At 55.0% G+C, this 19,675-nt stretch overlaps 1 protein-coding gene across 1 annotated transcript in view; it reads left to right on the top strand.

Moving 5' to 3' along the window:
* sgsm1a (small G protein signaling modulator 1a) overlaps positions 1–19,675 on the top strand; it is a 204,646-nt gene that overhangs the window by 140,723 nt on the left and 44,248 nt on the right. Inside the window, exons 16-17 of the mRNA XM_070888345.1 lie at positions 726–854; positions 2,509–2,691. Of these exons, the coding sequence (XP_070744446.1) occupies positions 726–854; positions 2,509–2,691 (312 nt within the window). The remainder of the gene's footprint in view (positions 1–725; positions 855–2,508; positions 2,692–19,675) is intronic.

The raw sequence follows: 19,675 nt of genomic DNA, 5'->3' as shown, positions 1-19,675 counted from the left end.
ATCCAGTCTAGGATGGCCAGCTCTCTGGTTGGTTCCTCAACATATTGATCTAGAAAACCATCCCTAATGCACTCCAGGAAATCCTCCTCCACCGCATTGCTATCAGTTAGGTTAGCCCAATCAATATGTAGATTAAAGTTGCCCATGATTACTGCTGTACCTTTATTGCACACATCCCTTATTTCTTGTTTGATGCTGTCCCCAACCTCACTACTACTATTTGATGGTCTGTACACAACTCCCACTAGCGTTTTCTGCCCTTTGGTATTCCGTAGCTCCACCCATACCGATTCCACATCATCCAGGCTAATGTCCTTTCTTACAATTACATTAATTTCCTCTTTAACCAGCAACACCACCCGCCTCCTTTTCCTTTCTGTCTATCCTTACTAAATGCTGAATACCCCTGGATATCCTGATGGGGTGAGAGGAAGAGGGGTGGGAGGAGGCTCGTGTGGAACATAGACCAGTTGGACCGAATGCCCTGTTTCCGTGCTGTAGATTCTATGTGATCGAATACCATGTGGACTGTTTGGGCGGATACATTGGAGGATGTAGGAGGTTTCAGGTGGTGTTTGGCATCTGTGGAAACCGGAGCCATCGCCGTCTGAAGAAGGGGGAGAGCAGACAAAGAATAATCCTCCTGTTTTAAATACATTGCGAACCCATTGGAAACGTACCGGGTCATCAGCTGATCTTGGTTTTTGTTTTTACACAAACTGCAGAGCTACGAGGAACAGGAGCTCCTACGTCTCATTTACTATGGAGGAATTGAAACGGAGATCCGGAAGGAGGTGTGGCCTTTCCTCCTGGGACACTATCAGTTTGGGATGAGCGAGGTGGAGCGGAAGGAGGTCAGTAATGAGGAGGCACTCAGTGTCTGCTTTGGTTAACACGACAGTGTAATTATTAGACTTTCAGGGCTGTTTTTTCCACCTTTCCCCTGTATTTTATGTGTGTATTTTGGAACAGACTAAGTACATTCTGATCGATCCTGCTTTTTTTCCAATTGCAATATGATTTCCCTGGTGTCATGTATGCACTCGTGAGTACGCTCACAGGTTTGTGGAGCTGTTGAGTTCAGCCCGACTGCCTGCCTCTCTTCCGCGGTTACATCCGAGCCAGGGTGTCCCTGGAGATGGAGCACGCGGTGTCCACCGGTACGCTCGCGGCCTTCCGCGAGAGGTGGGCGCCGGAGGGGCTGGAGTGCATCATCACCCCCGGCAACCAAATTTTAATTTTAAGCACCTTTCACCACCACCGGACATCTCAAAGCGCTTTTCCGACAATGAAGTACTTTTGGAGTGTGGTCACTGTTGTAATGTAGGAAATATCAGAATAAAGTTGTCACCAAGCCAGGATGCTGACTAAAGGCTTGGTCAAATTGGGTAAGTTTTAAGGAGGGTTTTTAAAGGAGCAAAGAGGCAAGACAAACGGAAAGGTTTAGGGAGGGAATGTGAGAGAAAGTCACCAAGGATGTCCTTTGAAGAGAGAGAGAGAGAGAGAGAGAGAGAGGAGAGGTTTAGGGAGAGAATTCCAGCGCTTAGGGCCTATACGCTGAGGCACGACCACCTCTATCTCTTAGGCAGTCCCTCGTATCGAGAACGACTTGCTTCCACGCCAAAAAAAGGATGAGTTCACAGGTGTTTCAATGGGGGATCTGACATTCCAGATCCCGAACTACATATTGAAGGGTGGAAGATGCCTGTGCGTGGATTTTTTTAACGTGTGGTGGCCGTTGTACACCAGCCACCACACGGGCTTGACAGAGCTAGGTCTTGGTCCAGTGGCAAGGATTAACCAAGACGACTGAAGACCAGCTCTGCTGCACGGACCTAGTGCGCACACATACCACCTCCCCTGCTGTACCTGCCCACCCTCCAATCAACGACTTGGATTTTGGTGACGTCCAATCCAGTCTCCCTTCTCCACGCCGTCGCCCTCCTCAAAGTCGTCACCCTCCTGAAGCGGCTCGAGCTGCACCTTGCTCCTCTTCTGGCCCCGACCTGCGGCTGGCGTTTCCTCGCTGCACGGTCACCACTGCTGGAGTGAAGGGAGTGAGGGATGCAGAGGCCAGAGCAACGCAGACTTCTCGGGGGTGGGGGGGGGTGGGGGGCTGCTGCTGGGCTGGAGGGGGTTACAGAGTTAGGGAGGAGCGAAGCCATGGAGGGATTTGAACAGGGGGATGAACATTTTAAATTCAAGGCCAGAACGTTACAACTAGCCTCAATCTCCCAGTCAAACAGAGCAGTAAAGTCAGCCTGTGTCGCTGCGTCTGATCATGGCCCAGTGACGGCCTGGTGGAAGGTGGGGGTATAAGGTCAGGGATTGGGTTCAGACACTCCCCAAACAGCCTGCTAACACTCTTGAGCCTCTAACGTTGGGGAACGCTGGCACCCGCAGGCAGGCCAGGACCTCCGGCAGGGCAGCGGATTAGGGGAATTCTGATCAAATTCTCCGCAGTTGCAAGTCTGGCTCAACCTAACTTCTATCCTCTCCCGTTGACAGGTGGACGATCAGGTCCGAACTTGCTACGAGCAGACCATGGGCGAGTGGATGGCCTGCGAAGCCATCGTCCGTCAGCGGGAGCGAGAGTCGCACGCAGCAGCGCTCGCTAAGTGCTCGTCGGCAGTCAGCCTGGACGCTCAGATCCAACGGATGATGCACAGAGATTCAACAGTTAGCAACGAGGTGAGGGCCAAGGTGACAAGTGCAGGTAGATTGAGTGAAGGAGGAAACCCACAAGACATCGCGACAACTTGCATTTATATAGCGCCTTAACATTGTAAAACATCCCAAGGCACTTCAGGGGAGCGTAATCAAACCAAATTTGACGCTGAACCACATGAGGAGATATTGGGACAAGCCAGGTAAGTTTTAAGAAGCGTCTTAAAGGATGAGAGAGAGTTGGAGAGGTTTAGGGATAGAATTCCAGAGTTTGGGACCTAGGCAGCTGAAGGCACGGCCGCCAATGGAGGAGCGATTAAAATCGGGGATGCACAAGAGGCTAGAATTAGAGGAGCGCAGAGCTCTCGGAGAGGTGTAGGGCTGGAGGTGGTTACAGGGATAGGGAGGGTGGGGTGAGGGCCATGGAGGAATTGGAAAACAAGGGTGAGAATTATAAAATTTTCAAAATGCAAGGGTTCTCTTCTTCTTAGGCAGTCCCTCGGAGTCGAGGATGATTTGCTTCCGCACTAATCTGAGTTCTCAGGTGAGGGATGAGACCAATGTGGGACCTATAGTGGTTGAAAGGACAGGTGAGTGCGGTGCTTGGGTTGTTTCAGGTCTGTCGCTGTTGGGGTTGTCCATGAGGGTCCTGACGTTCCAGGTCCCGAGCTTCATTTTAGAGGGTGGGAGGTGCCTGTGTGTGAATTCTTTTAACGTGTGGTGGCCGTTGCACACCAGCCACCACACGGGCTTGACAGAGCTAGGTCTTGATCCAGTGGCAAGGATTACCCAAGACGACTGGAGACCAGCTCTGCTGCACAGACCGAGCGCGCACATATCGCAGTGTGGACCTCGCCTTTTCTGGGCCCCGAACTCACGCCTCTCCTGGGCCCCGGTCACTTCCTGCTACAAACTCTTGCCGCTCCTTCGCCCCTCCTGCTGTGCCTGCCCGCACTACAATCAGCGACCTGACTTCACAGCCGTCGCCCTCCTGCAGTGGTATGCCGCCGCACGCTGCTCCCTCTGATGGCCCCGACCTGCTGATGGTCTTGCAGGCCGGGACCGTGCCGATTTCCAGGCCGAGCCGCCACACGCTGCTCCCTCTAGTACACACACACACACACACATATTCCTATTGCTCCCTCCCTCCTTCCCACAGGTCCTCTCTCCCTGGGTTTCAGAGAATGCAGTGTAGGCCTCCTGACCACACTGTTGGCCCATGCTGCACCTTCCTTGGGCCCTGACCTCGTTCCTGGCCTCGACTTCGCTCCCGGGCCCCGACCCCGCTCCCGGGCCCCGACCTCGCTCCCGGGCCCCGACCTCGCTCCCGGGCCCCGACCTCGCTCCCGGGCCCCGACCCCGCTCCCGGGCCCCGACCTCGCTCCCGGGCCCCGACCTCGCTTCAGGGCCCCGACCTCACTTCTGGGCCCCGACCTCGCTCCAGGGCCCTGACCTCGCTCCTGGGCCCTGACCTCGCTTCTGGACCCCGACCTCGCTCCTGGACCCCGACCTCGCTCCTGGGCCCCGACCTTGCTCCTGGGCCCCGACCTCGCTCCTGGGCCGTGAATTCACTGCACCTCTCTCGGGCCCTGCTCCTCTCGAACTCACTGCTGGAACCCGACCTCGCTGAAGAGGTTGCTTAGTTATGTTCTGCTGAAGTTCTGGTAAATGGACACTTAGATACCACAGGGCTGCTGGTCTCCTAGATCCCTGTTGTCTTCCACCTCGTGCTTCACTCTCAACCTGATGTTACCTCCATCGTTCCCATTACCAAAGCCTTTTGGAGCAGTAACCCCATGCCCCTCCTCCCCAGCAACCAGTGACCGAGCTCCTCCATCCCTCACAGCGAATATATTCTCGGCACGTTGACTGTTCTGAAAAGTCTATTGTCTGTTTCCCAGCTGCGTGCTGTCTGGTAGGAAGAAATGCAGATACGAAGAAAGACTTTTTTTTTCATTAGAATAGAGGAGATTAAAGATGATTTGATGGAGATGTTTAAATGATGAACGGATGGAACAGAGTAGAACAAAACAGACTGTTCCCGGTGATTGATGGGTCAATAACAAAGTTAGAAGATTAGGTGTTCGAGCCTTGGGACAGGGAGCAGGAGAACCCGTACTACACATAGGTTTGCGAGGCTGTGGAATGTGCTACCAGAGATGGTGATTGAAGCAGAGACTGTGTCAGTATTAAGAATAGATTAGATAGGAGGTTGAAGGAAAAGGGAATAAAAGTATATGGAAAAAAGGATTGGCACATGGGATTAGGACACTGCTTCTGTGGAAAATAAACAGCAACATGGTCTGGTTGGGCCGACGAGCCTGTTTCCGTATTGTAATGTCTGTGTAGTGCAGCTTTGACAGGTTGCCGTGTCCTTGTCCTCTCTCCCGTTTACCTGTGCACCTCCTTTCTCCCTTCCCTTTCTTCACCCTCTCCCCTTCTGCCCCTTCCAGCTATTTCCCCTGAAACTCATGTGCCCCCCCCAATCGGCCTCGCCTTCGCCATATCCCCCCAAAACCCAAACCCACCTCCCCCACCGCTCCCCTTCCTCCTAAAACCCACCTCACCCACCGCTCCCCTTCCTCCTAATACCTATCTCCCTCACCTCTCCCCTTCCCCCTAAAACCCACCTCCCTCACCTCTCCCCTTCCCCCTAAAACCCACCTCACCCACCGCTCCCCTTCCTCCTAATACCTATCTCCCTCACCTCTCCCCTTCCCCCTAAAACCCATCTCCCTCACCGCTCCCCTTCCCCCTAAAACCCACCTCCCTCACCTCTCCCCTTCCCCCTAAAACCCACCTCCCTCACCTCTCCCCTTCCCCCTAAAACCCATCTCCCTCACCTCTCCCCTTCCCCCTAAAACCCATCTCCCTCACTTCTTCCCTTCCTCCCAAAACCCATCTCCCTCACCGCTCCCCTTCCCCCTAAAACCCACCTCCCTCACCTCTCCCCTTCCCCCTAAAACCCATCTCCCTCACCTCTCCCCTTCCTCCCAAAACCCATCTCCCTCACCGCTCCCCTTCCCCCTAAAACCCACCTCCCTCACCTCTCCCCTTCCCCCTAAAACCCATCTCCCTCACCTCTCCCCTTCCCCCTAAAACCCATCTTCCTCACTTCTCCCCTTCCCCCTAAAACCCATCTCCCTCACCTCTCCCCTTCCCACTAAAACCCACCTCCCTCACCGCTCCCCTTCCCCCTAAAACCCATCTCCCTCACTTCTCCCCTTCCCCCTAAAACCCACCTCCCTCACCTCTCCCCTTCCTCCCAAAACCCATCTCCCTCACCGCTCCCCTTCCCCCTAAAACCCATCTCCCTCACCTCTCCCCTTCCCCCTAAAATCCATCCCCCTCACCTCTCCCCTTCCCCCTAAAACCCATCTCCCTCACCGCTCCCCTTCCCCTAAAGCCCACCTCCCTCACCTCTCCCCTTCCCCCTAAAACCCACCTCCCTCACCTCTCCCCTTCCTCCCAAAACCCATCTCCCTCACCGCTCCCCTTCCCCCTAAATCCCACCTCCCTCACCGCTCCCCTTCCCCCTAAAACCCATCTCCCTCACTTCTCCCCTTCCCCCTAAAACCCATCTCCCTCACCGCTCCCCTTCCCCTAAAACCCACCTCCCTCACCTCTCCCCTTCCCCCTAAAACCCACCTCCCTCACCTCTCCCCTTCCCCCTAAAACCCATCTCCCTCACTTCTCCCCTTCCCCCTAAAACCCATCTCCCTCACCTCTCCCCTTCCCCCTAAAACCCACCTCCCTCACCGCTCCCCTTCCCCCTAAAACCCACCTCCCTCACCTCTCCCCTTCCCCCTAAAACCCACCTCCCTCACCGCTCCCCTTCCCCCTAAAACCCATCTCCCTCACTTCTCCCCTTCCCCCTAAAACCCACCTCCCTCACCTCTCCCCTTCCTCCCAAAACCCATCTCCCTCACTGCTCCCCTTCATCCTAAAACCCACCTCCCTCACCGCTCCCCTTCCCCCTAAAACCCATCTCCCTCACTTCTCCCCTTCCCCCTAAAACCCACCTCCCTCACCGCTCCCCTTCCCCCTAAAACCCATCTCCCTCACCTCTCCCCTTCCCACTAAAACCCATCCCCCTCACCTCTCCCCTTCCCCCTAAAACCCATCTCCCTCACCGCTCCCCTTCCCCTAAAACCCACCTCCCTCACCTCTCCCCTTCCCCCTAAAACCCACCTCCCTCACCTCTCCCCTTCCTCCCAAAACCCACCTCCCTCACCGCTCCCCTTCCCCCTAAAACCCATCTCCCTCACTTCTCCCCTACCTCCTAATACCCATCTCCCTCACCTCTCCCCTTCCTCCCAAAACCCACCTCCCTCACCGCTCCCCTTCCCCCTAAAACCCATCTCCCTCACCTCTCCCCTTCCCCCTAAAACCCATCTCCCTCACTTCTCCCCTTCCTCCCAAAACCCATCTCCCTCACCTCTCCCCTTCCTCCCAAAACCCATCTCCCTCACCGCTCCCCTTCCTCCTAAAACCCATCTCCCTCACCTCTCCCCTTCCCCCTAAAACCCACCTCCCTCACCTCTCCCCTTCCCCCTAAAACCCATCTCCCTCACCTCTCCCCTTCCCCCTAAAACCCACCTCCCTCACCGCTCCCCTTCCCCCTAAAACGCATCTCCCTCACCGCTCCCCTTCCCCCTAAAACCCATCTCCCTCACCTCTCCCCTTCCCCCTAAAACCCACCTCCCTCACCGCTCCCCTTCCCCCTAAAACCCATCTCCCTCACCTCTCCCCTTCCCCCTAAAACCCATCTCCCCCACCTCTTCCCTTCCCCCTAAAACCCATCTCCCTCACCTCTCCCCTTCCCCCTAAAACCCACCTCCCTCACCTCTCCCCTTCCTCCCAAAACCCATCTCCCTCACCGCTCCCCTTCCCCCTAAAACCCATCTCCCTCACTTCTCCCCTTCCCCCTAAAACCCACCTCCCTCACCTCTCCCCTTCCCCCTAAAACCCACCTCCCTCACCGCTCCCCTTCCCCCTAAAACCCATCTCCCTCACCTCTCCCCTTCCCCCTAAAACCCATCTCCCTCACTTCTCCCCTTCCCCCTAAAACCCACCTCCCTCACCTCTCCCCTTCCCCCTAAAACCCACCTCCCTCACCGCTCCCCTTCCCCCTAAAACCCACCTCCCTCACCGCTCCCCTTCCCCCTAAAACCCACCTCCCTCACCTCTCCCCTTCCCCCTAAAACCCACCTCCCTCACCGCTCCCCTTCCCCCTAAAACCCATCTCCCTCACCTCTCCCCTTCCCCCTAAAACCCACCTCCCTCACCTCTCCCCTTCCCCCTAAAACCCACCTCCCTCACCGCTCCCCTTCCCCCTAAAACCCATCTCCCTCACTTCTCCCCTTCCCCCTAAAACCCACCTCCCTCACCTCTCCCCTTCCTCCCAAAACCCATCTCCCTCACTGCTCCCCTTCATCCTAAAACCCACCTCCCTCACCGCTCCCCTTCCCCCTAAAACCCATCTCCCTCACTTCTCCCCTTCCCCCTAAAACCCACCTCCCTCACCGCTCCCCTTCCCCCTAAAACCCATCTCCCTCACCTCTCCCCTTCCCACTAAAACCCATCCCCCTCACCTCTCCCCTTCCCCCTAAAACCCATCTCCCTCACCGCTCCCCTTCCCCTAAAACCCACCTCCCTCACCTCTCCCCTTCCCCCTAAAACCCACCTCCCTCACCTCTCCCCTTCCCCCTAAAACCCACCTCCCTCACCTCTCCCCTTCCCCCTAAAACCCACCTCCCTCACCGCTCCCCTTCCCCCTAAAACGCATCTCCCTCACCGCTCCCCTTCCCCCTAAAACCCATCTCCCTCACCTCTCCCCTTCCCCCTAAAACCCACCTCCCTCACCGCTCCCCTTCCCCCTAAAACCCATCTCCCTCACCTCTCCCCTTCCCCCTAAAACCCACCTCCCTCACCTCTCCCTTTCCCCCTAAAACCCATCTCCCTCACTTCTCCCCTTCCCCCTAAAACCCACCTCCCTCACCTCTCCCCTTCCTCCCAAAACCCATCTCCCTCACCGCTCCCCTTCCCCCTAAAACCCATCTCCCTCACTTCTCCCCTTCCCCCTAAAACCCACCTCCCTCACCTCTCCCCTTCCCCCTAAAACCCACCTCCCTCACCGCTCCCCTTCCCCCTAAAACCCATCTCCCTCACCTCTCCCCTTCCCCCTAAAACCCATCTCCCTCACCGCTCCCCTTCCCCCTAAAACCCACCTCCCTCACCTCTCCCCTTCCCCCTAAAACCCACCTCCCTCACCTCTCCCCTTCCCCCTAAAACCCACCTCCCTCACCTCTCCCCTTCCCCCTAAAACCCATCTCCCTCACCGCTCCCCTTCCCCCTAAAACCCACCTCCCTCACCTCTCCCCTTCCCCTAAAACCCACCTCCCTCACCTCTCCCCTTCCCCCTAAAACCCATCTCCCTCACCTCTCCCCTTCCCCCTAAAACCCATCTCCCTCACTTCTTCCCTTCCTCCCAAAACCCATCTCCCTCACCGCTCCCCTTCCCCCTAAAACCCACCTCCCTCACCTCTCCCCTTCCCCCTAAAACCCATCTCCCTCACCTCTCCCCTTCCTCCCAAAACCCATCTCCCTCACCGCTCCCCTTCCCCCTAAAACCCACCTCCCTCACCTCTCCCCTTCCCCCTAAAAACCCATCTCCCTCACCTCTCCCCTTCCCCCTAAAACCCATCTTCCTCACTTCTCCCCTTCCCCCTAAAACCCATCTCCCTCACCTCTCCCCTTCCCACTAAAACCCACCTCCCTCACCGCTCCCCTTCCCCCTAAAACCCACCTCCCTCACCTCTCCCCTTCCCCCTAAAACCCATCTCCCTCACTTCTCCCCTTCCCCCTAAAACCCACCTCCCTCACCGCTCCCCTTCCCCCTAAAACCCATCTCCCTCACCTCTCCCCTTCCCCCTAAAATCCATCCCCCTCACCTCTCCCCTTCCCCCTAAAACCCACCTCCCTCACCTCTCCCCTTCCTCCCAAAACCCATCTCCCTCACCGCTTCCCTTCCCCCTAAAACCCATCTCCCTCACTTCTCCCCTTCCTCCTAAAACCCATCCCCCTCACCTCTCCCCTTCCCCCTAAAACCCATCTCCCTCACCTCTCCCCTTCCCCCTAAAACCCACCTCCCTCACCGCTCCCCTTCCCCCTAAAACCCACCTCCCTCACCTCTCCCCTTCCCCCTAAAACCCACCTCCCTCACCGCTCCCCTTCCCCCTAAAACCCATCTCCCTCACTTCTCCCCTTCCCCCTAAAACCCACCTCCCTCACCTCTCCCCTTCCTCCCAAAACCCATCTCCCTCACTGCTCCCCTTCATCCTAAAACCCACCTCCCTCACCGCTCCCCTTCCCCCTAAAACCCATCTCCCTCACTTCTCCCCTTCCCCCTAAAACCCACCTCCCTCACCTCTCCCCTTCCCACTAAAACCCATCCCCCTCACCTCTCCCCTTCCCCCTAAAACCCATCTCCCTCACCGCTCCCCTTCCCCTAAAACCCACCTCCCTCACCTCTCCCCTTCCCCCTAAAACCCACCTCCCTCACCTCTCCCCTTCCTCCCAAAACCCATCTCCCTCACCGCTTCCCTTCCCCCTAAAACCCATCTCCCTCACTTCTCCCCTTCCTCCTAATACCCATCTCCCTCACCTCTCCCCTTCCTCCCAAAACCCACCTCCCTCACCGCTCCCCTTCCCCCTAAAACCCATCTCCCTCACCTCTCCCCTTCCCCCTAAAACCCATCTCCCTCACTTCTCCCCTTCCTCCCAAAACCCATCTCCCTCACCTCTCCCCTTCCTCCCAAAACCCATCTCCCTCACCGCTCCCCTTCCTCCTAAAACCCATCTCCCTCACCTCTCCCCTTCCCCCTAAAACCCACCTCCCTCACCTCTCCCCTTCCCCCTAAAACCCATCTCCCTCACCTCTCCCCTTCCCCCTAAAACCCACCTCCCTCACCGCTCCCCTTCCCCCTAAAACGCATCTCCCTCACCGCTCCCCTTCCCCCTAAAACCCATCTCCCTCACCTCTCCCCTTCCCCCTAAAACCCACCACCCTCACCGCTCCCCTTCCCCCTAAAACCCATCTCCCTCACCTCTCCCCTTCCCCCTAAAACCCACCTCCCTCACCTCTCCCTTTCCCCCTAAAACCCATCTCCCTCACTTCTCCCCTTCCCCCTAAAACCCACCTCCCTCACCTCTCCCCTTCCTCCCAAAACCCATCTCCCTCACCGCTCCCCTTCCCCCTAAAACCCATCTCCCTCACTTCTCCCCTTCCCCCTAAAACCCACCTCCCTCACCTCTCCCCTTCCCCCTAAAACCCACCTCCCTCACCGCTCCCCTTCCCCCTAAAACCCATCTCCCTCACCTCTCCCCTTCCCCCTAAAACCCATCTCCCTCACCGCTCCCCTTCCCCCTAAAACCCACCTCCCTCACCTCTCCCCTTCCCCCTAAAACCCACCTCCCTCACCTCTCCCCTTCCCCCTAAAACCCACCTCCCTCACCGCTCCCCTTCCCCCTAAAACCCATCTCCCTCACCTCGCCCCTTCCCCCTAAAACCCATCTCCCTCACCGCTTCTCTTCCCCCTAAAACCCATCTCCCTCACTTCTCCCCTTCCTCCCAAAACCCAACTCCCTCACCTCTCCCCTTCCCCCTAAAACCCATCTCCCTCACCTCTCCCCTTCCCCCTAAAACCCACCTCCCTCACTTCTCCACTTCCTCCCAAAACCCAACTCCCTCACCTCTCCCCTTCCCCCTAAAACCCATCTCCCCCACCTCTCCCCTTCCCCCTAAAACCCATCTCCCTCACCTCTCCCCTTCCCCCTAAAACCCATCTCCCCCACCTCTCCCCTTCCCCCTAAAACCCATCTCCCTCACCGCTCCCCTTTCCCCGGAACCCAAACCCACCTCCCTCACCTCTCCCCTTCCCCCTAAAACCCATCTCCCTCACCTCTCCCCTTCCCCCTAAAACCCATCTTCCTCACTTCTCCCCTTCCCCCTAAAACCCATCTCCCTCACCTCTCCCCTTCCCACTAAAACCCACCTCCCTCACCGCTCCCCTTCCCCCTAAAACCCATCTCCCTCACTTCTCCCCTTCCCCCTAAAACCCACCTCCCTCACCTCTCCCCTTCCTCCCAAAACCCATCTCCCTCACCGCTCCCCTTCCCCCTAAAACCCACCTCCCTCACCGCTCCCCTTCCCCCTAAAACCCATCTCCCTCACTTCTCCCCTTCCCCCTAAAACCCACCTCCCTCACCGCTCCCCTTCCCCCTAAAACCCACCTCCCTCACCGCTCCCCTTCCCCCTAAAACCCATCTCCCTCACTTCTCCCCTTCCCCCTAAAACCCACCTCCCTCACCGCTCCCCTTCCCCCTAAAACCCATCTCCCTCACCGCTCCCCTTCCCCCTAAAACCCACCTCCCTCACCTCTCCCCTTCCCCCTAAAACCCATCTCCCTCACTTCTCCCCTTCCCCCTAAAACCCACCTCCCTCACCTCTCCCCTTCCCCCTAAAACCCATCTCCCTCACCTCTCCCCTTCCCCCTAAAACCCATCTCCCTCACCGCTCCCCTTCCCCCTAAAACCCACCTCCCTCACCGCTCCCCTTCCCCCTAAAACCCATCTCCCTCACTTCTCCCCTTCCCCCTAAAACCCACCTCCCTCACCGCTCCCCTTCCCCCTAAAACCCATCTCCCTCACTTCTCCCCTTCCCCCTAAAATCCATCCCCCTCACCTCTCCCCTTCCTCCCAAAACCCATCTCCCTCACCGCTTCCCTTCCCCCTAAAACCCATCTCCCTCACTTCTCCCCTTCCTCCTAAAACCCATCTCCCTCACCTCTCCCCTTCCCCCTAAAACCCATCTCCCTCACCGCTCCCCTTCCCCCTAAAACCCACCTCCCTCACTTCTCCCCTTCCTCCTAAAACCCACCTCCCTCACCTCTCCCCTTCCCCCTAAAACCCATCTCCCTCACTTCTCCCCTTCCTCCTAAAACCCATCTCCCTCACCTCTCCCCTTCCCCCTAAAACCCACCTCCCTCACCGCTCCCCTTCCCCCTAAAACCCATCTCCCTCACTTCTCCCCTTCCCCCTAAAACCCACCTCCCTCACCGCTCCCCTTCCCCCTAAAACCCATCTCCCTCACCTCTCCCCTTCACCCTAAAACCCATCCCCCTCACCTCTCCCCTTCCCCCTAAAACCCATCTCCCTCACCGCTCCCCTTCCCCTAAAACCCACCTCCCTCACCTCTCCCCTTCCCCCTAAAACCCACCTCCCTCACCGCTCCCCTTCTCCCTAAAACCCATCTCCCTCACTTCTCCCCTTCCTCCTAATACCCATCTCCCTCACCTCTCCCCTTCCTCCCAAAACCCACCTCCCTCACCGCTCCCCTTCCCCCTAAAACCCATCTCCCTCACCTCTCCCCTTCCCCCTAAAACCCATCTCCCCCACCTCTCCCCTTCCCCCTAAAACCCATCTCCCTCACTTCTCCCCTTCCTCCCAAAACCCATCTCCCTCACCTCTCCCCTTCCTCCCAAAACCCATCTCCCTCACCTCTCCCCTTCCCCCTAAAACCCATCTCCCTCACCTCTCCCCTTCCCCCTAAAACCCATCTCCCCCACCTCTCCCCTTCCCCCTAAAACCCATCTCCCTCACCGCTCCCCTTTCCCCGGAACCCAAACCCACCTCCCTCACCTCTCCCCTTCCCCCTAAAACCCACCTCCCTCACCTCTCCCTATCCCCACCACTGTCAACAGAAAGATTGTTCCGGGAACAGTACTTACTGCCTGTGCATGAACTACATAATCCTTGTGGCTTTCCCAGCATTGAGCTGATAAACCAGCTTTTCAAAATGCTTTGACTATATTTGCTGACTTGCTGTCGCATATCAAGAGGCTCCTGCAGTTTGTAGATTTAATACGTAGATTTGAAGGTTATGAAACAACCATACAGTGAACAATTTTTTTTGGACTTAATTTTTGTTTTAATTTTTCTCTTTAAATTTTCTCTCCTCTCCTGAAGGCACTAATTCCCTCACTGGGCTACAATGGTCAGTGGTCTCTATCCTGCATCTTATCCGAGTGCCCATTATTCTTGTGCGAGTCTTGAGCCGGTGAGGGCAGGCCGGATATCTGTGCACAACATGGTCCCACTTGGCATCTATATAGCGGCTACTATGTAGCACGCCGGAGTGGTTGTCCCAACTGATTGATTCCTGGGATGGGGAAAGGGTGGTCCTATGAGGAGAGATTGAGTAGATTGGACCTATACTCTCTGAAGTTTAGAAGAATCAGAGGTGATCTCATTGAAACATACAGGATTCTGAGGGGGGTTGACAGGGTAGATGCTGAGCGGTTGTTGCTCCTGGCTGGTGAGACAGGGCAGAACCTTTCCACCCAAATGATTATGGAGTTGTGGAGTGTGTTACCAAGGTAGGCCAGCTAAGCAGAGAGTATAAATGGGCTCAACAGGAAATACCTCCGAACGAAGGGATTTGGGCTACTGGTGAGAAGGCAGGTAAATGGGGTTGAGATCCATCAAAAAATGGACTAAACTTGTCGGGCTGAATAATCTTTTCCTGTTCCCGACAGATCTTGTGTAAGTTAGATGCCGAGAGGTTGTTTCCCCCTGGGCTGCGGAGTCTAGAACTCGGGGGCACAGTCTCAGGATAAGGGGTGGGCCATTTAGGACCGAGATGAGGAGGAATTTCTTCATTCAGAGGGTGATGAATCTTTAGAATTCTCTGCCCCAGAGAGCAGTGGATGCTCAGTCGTTGAGTATATTTAAGGCTGAGATCGATAGATTTTTAGACTCTAGGGGAATCAAGGGATATGGAGATTGGGGCGGGGAAAGTGGAGTTGAGGTTGAAGATCAGCCAGGATCTTATTGAATGGCGGAGCAGGCTCGAGGGGCCGTAGGGCCTACTCCTGCTCCTAGTCCTTATGATGTTCCTCCCCATCCCCCTGAGGGGATGAGGAGCTCTGGCTGACTGCAGCCCAGGCTGAGAGCAGCTAACTCCGATCAAGATCGAACGTGGGAACTTCCTGGTCTGTACGTCCCTTCGTAGCCGAGTGGTCCGGATGGCTGAACTGACCACTTCATGTTTGTCCTTTGGCTGCTTTCTGGAATTCACCGCCGCCCGAAACGGGTCGCACCTCCCGCTTTTGACGTGTTTCCGCCGCCGCTGTGGATGAGGTGGCCTCTTGCGCCAAATTCAGCTCTTTGTCATTTTTTTTCTCGAGCGGACCAGAAGTCGGTCACAATGGGGGCGGTAGTGAGGTGGTGAGCACTCTAGAGCGGCGGAAATGGAGGCGGGGCGGAGTGTCCTCCGTTGCCAGTCGTCAGCCTGGCGCTGATGACATCATCAGGTGTGCGCGGCACCACATCTCTCCCCGTCACTGAAAGGGGAGGGCCGCTGTGAGCTCTGCGGTTATTTTAGTTTGATCCACTGGGCCACCAGGGAGGGTTTCGGCCGGGCCAGCGGCCTGGCACCCAAGGGGGGGGGGTGCCAGGCTGCCCATTGGCGGCCCGGCCGAACCCGGGGGCATAATTGTCGGGCCGACCTGGCAGGCGGCCCGACAAAAATAATAAAATGGCGGCCGCGGCAGTGCGCCCTCCCCTTGAATGGCCTCCGCACCGCCATGTCGCACACACAGCGAACGCTGTCGGGGGCACCACTCGGCGGCCCGAAGATTTTTTTCCCCTGGATTCCGATGGAGGTGCGGGAGATCGGCGGTGTGCGCTTTGATGGCGCACTTAGGACGGGTCGTCAGCAGAGGGGCGGAAGTGGGGACCGCTGGAAAAACCAGCGAGGTGAGTTTCGCTGGCGGCGGCCATTCGATCCCAAATCGGCGGTCAGTCGACTCCACCCCATGGCCGGTGATAAGAGGCCTTTCCGGGCGGCTGCATTTCGGCCCCTGTTACTTCACATTTCACAACTGGCAAATTGAAACCAATAACTATGTAACATAAGAAGTAAGAGCAGGAGTAGGCCATGCAGCCCCTCAAGCCTGATCCGCCATTCAATAAGATCATGGCTGACCATCGACTTCAACTCCAGTTTCCTGCCCGATCTCCATGTCCCTTGATTCCCCTAGACTCCAAAAATCTATTTATCTCAGCCTTGAATGTACTCAACGGCCCAGCATCCACAGCCCTCTGGGGCAGAGAATTCCAAAGATTCACAACCCCCTGAGTGAAGAAATTCCTCCTCATCTCTCTCTTTAATGGCCAACCCCTTATCCTGAGATTTATAATGGCCTACTCCTTATACACAGAAGATTAGGTTTAAATGGAATAGAAATGGAGAGAGAAAGAAAATAAGGGGGCCCAGTGGGTTTGCGTCCTGTCCTTTCATCTCGGAGCGCTGGCTTTCAATTGGGATCAGCCTGATGAAATGAAAGTCCACCCGCTCTTCCGTCGAGGTGGAATGACCCTGGGTGGTTTTCACTTAGTTTCCAACTACCCAGTTCTACCCCCCCAAAATACCACTGTAATGTATTTACTTCATGGGTTCTTTGCTTAAGAATTCATAGCAACACATTGCAATTAAGAACTAGTTGGTTTATTACTAAAGGTTTAACAACCACGCTACACATTACCAGTTCATCCACCAGGATTACAACCACCTGCCTCATCGTGGATCCCCCAAACCCAACTGGCTGGGGTTTTATTGAGTCTTGTGAACATCATGTGACTGGCTAAGCCACTCCCACTTAACAGCTCTACACTATTTTGTATGAAACAATAAATCAAGTGCCCCCTTATTAAAGGGGCACTAAAACTGACAAATTAAACAAATTAAACTTTTAACGTTAAAGGATCAACTTAAAATCCGGTTGCCAGGGGTGATGATGCACTCCAGTCCCTCCGGCGCCTACCTCTCGCGGAAGGCCGCGAGCGTACTGGTGGACACCGCGTGCTCCATCTCCAGGGACACCCTGGCTTGAAAGTAGCCGCGGAAGAGAGGCAGGCAGTCGGGCTGAACGACCCCCTCGACCGCCCGCTGCCTGGACCAGTTGATGGCCCCCTTGGCCGTGCCCAGGAGCAGTCCTGTGAGGAGGCCTTCCGACCTGCCTGCTCCCCTCCACACAGGGTGCCCAACGATCAGGTGTGTGGGACTGAAGTGCAGCCAGAATTTGAGGAGCAGCCCCTTCAAATATTGGAACAGGGGCTGCAATCTGAAACATAGAACATGGACTCTTCCAGACTGCAGAAATGACAGGCGGCCTGGGAGTCTGTGAATCGACTTAAAAACCGGGACCATCCCATGCAGCACCCTCCAGGACAAGTCCCTAATAAATAAAGGGAGGACTCCCATGTAGAGAGCATTCCATTGGGGACCCCTCAACAGCTCAACAAACCTGTGAGCATCCTCACCAGGTGCATACATTACAACCTCCAATAGGTGGTTTCACCGTGTGGCTAGTACAGGTGCAACTTCCCGAATCTGGAACTCCGAAAACCGGAATTGTCCAAAAACCGGACTATTGATTTTCTTGTCTGAATACAGGAAAAACCCAAAAGCCGGCACGGACTCGGTCTCGAGGATTCCGGATTTCGGAGGTCGTACCTCTAGTTTGAGAAGTTGAAAGGTCACGTTGGAACAGTAGGGGTATTGTTGGCGCTTTCAGTTGGATGTCACGATCTGAAACGGTGCAAAGGAGCAGATGTTGTTAAATGTCATTTAATTTGTCTTTCTTTTTCTCTTCCACCCATCTCCCTTTTCAACAAAAAAAAAACAAACTCACTCGGGCATTCACGCCTTGCACAAGACGGAGGCTGCGAGAACCAATTTTTGAGATAACTCGCCCCAAGCACAAAGCCCAAAGTTTCTCAATGTTATTTCAATGGAAAAGAAATCTGTAACAAAAGAAATGAAGTTTTTAAATGTTTAATTGCTCAATTTCTCTTCCCTTCACCTCTCTAAGTGACTCTACTCTCGTGTTCCAGTCTTCCCAGAGTTGCGGCTCAGACAGACAGAACCATGTGCGTCTGCAGAGTGACTCCAGCACAAGTACACAGGTAAATCCCACCGTTTCCCTGGACTCCCGCTCCGTGCTTCCCGGCCGGGTCCCCTGAAGCCTGTGTCCCCTGCTTCCGTTGTCGTTCGTCGCCATCGTTGTTGCTGAGTTTGACAGGAGAGCCGGAGGAACAGATTCGTTAGCAATCGCGATGTGGATTAAATCGTGTCCCTTCAGGTTTTCAAAGAGCGGTAATCAATCATTTGTTTCGACAATGACACAATGCCGCTCAGCCGAGTGAGGGTTTGAATGGCGCTGCCCTGCCTGGTGTTTCAACCTCAAAGGAAACTCATCCTTAACATAGAAAATGGTCCGGGGCATTTTGCGCGGGTGGAGAGAGATTACAAAACATGTATTGGTAAATAGATAAAAGGACTAACGGGATCAAATACTGAGCCACGATCATAGAATCATAGAAGAGTACAGCACAGGAGGTGACCATTCGGCCCATCGAGTCTGTACCCGGCTCTTTCGAAGAGCAATCCAGTTAGTCCCACTCCCCCGCACTTTCCCCATCTCCCTGCAATTTTTTTATCCAATTATTTATCCAATTCCCTTTTGATGGCCACCGTTGAATTTGTTTCCACCACCGTATCGGGCATTGCATATCCTAACCACTCATTACATAAACTTCGTTCTTGCTATTGAGGGAATGCAGCGGAGGTTCACCAGACTGATTCCCGGGATGGCAGGACTAACATATGAGGAGAGACTGGATCGACCGGGCCTGTATTCACTGGAATTTAGAAGGATGAGAGGGGATCTCATAGAAATATATAAAATTCTGACGGGACTGGACAGGTTAGATGCGGGAAGAATGTTCCCGATGTTGGGGAAGTCCAGAACCAGGGGACACAGTCTAAGGATAAGGGGTAGGCTATTTAGGACTGAGATGAGGAGGAACTTCTTCACTCAGAGAGTTGTTAACCTGTGGAATTCCCTACCGCAGAGAGTTGTTGATGCCAGTTCATTGGATATATTCAAGAGGGAGTTAGATATGGCCCTTGCGGCTAAAGGGACCAAGGTTTATGGAGAGAAAGCAGGAAAGGGGTACTGAGGTGAATGATCAGCCATGATCTTATTGAATGGTGGTGCAGGCTCGGAGGGCCGGATGGCCTACTCCTGCACCTATTTTCTATGTTTTCTATGTTTCATTTTGCCAATCTCACAAAATTTGTGCGTTCTGGTTATCGACCCTTCAGCCATTGGAATCAGTTCTCTTTACTTGCTCTATCTGAATCCTTCATGATTTTAAACACCTCTGTCAATTCTCCTCTTGGCCTTCTCTGCTCCAAGAACAGCCCCAGCTTCTCTGGTCTATCCACGTAACTGAAGTCCCTCATCCCTGGAACAAATATTGTAAATCTCTACTGTACCGTCTCCAAAGCCGTCACACCTTTCCTAAAGTGTGGTGCCCGGAATTGGATACACTACTCCAGCCGGGGCCAAACAAATGTTTTATATAGGCAGGGGATGTAAGAGGGATGTTGCAACGAGAGGGAGGTGGGGAGGGGGGTGGAAGAGGCAATGGAGGGATATAAATGTAATACTTTAGGAGACAAGAGACAAGAGTAGGTCAGTGGGGTGATGGGCAAACATGACTTGAGGTAGGACAGGGTACAGGTAACTGAGGATTGAATAAGTTGGAATTTATAGAGGGTGGAAGTTGAGAAACTGGCAAGGGGGACATTGGTGATGTCTGCAGGTGACAGAAGTGTAGATAAAGGTTTCAGAGTGCGAGGTAAAGTTTAAAGCAGGCGCCTCTGAAAATCTGTCCGAGATGGCACAAGAAATCGGACCACCAACACCACAGAGTGGTGAGATGCAAGATAGTTTTCCCCAGTCTTGAGTTAGGCTTAAGTTTCCAATCTGAGACAGAATGCTGTGTGGGAAACCCTCTCCTGAAAGAAGGCGGGCAAGAGGAAGAATTGGAGTTCGTGACACACCACTGTCGATCCTCTCCTTTTAGGGGGACAAGA

This window comes from Pristiophorus japonicus, chromosome 8 (genome assembly GCF_044704955.1).
Source record: "Pristiophorus japonicus isolate sPriJap1 chromosome 8, sPriJap1.hap1, whole genome shotgun sequence".
NCBI lineage: Eukaryota > Metazoa > Chordata > Chondrichthyes > Pristiophoridae > Pristiophorus > Pristiophorus japonicus.
This window is presented reverse-complemented; position numbering and strand designations above follow the sequence as displayed.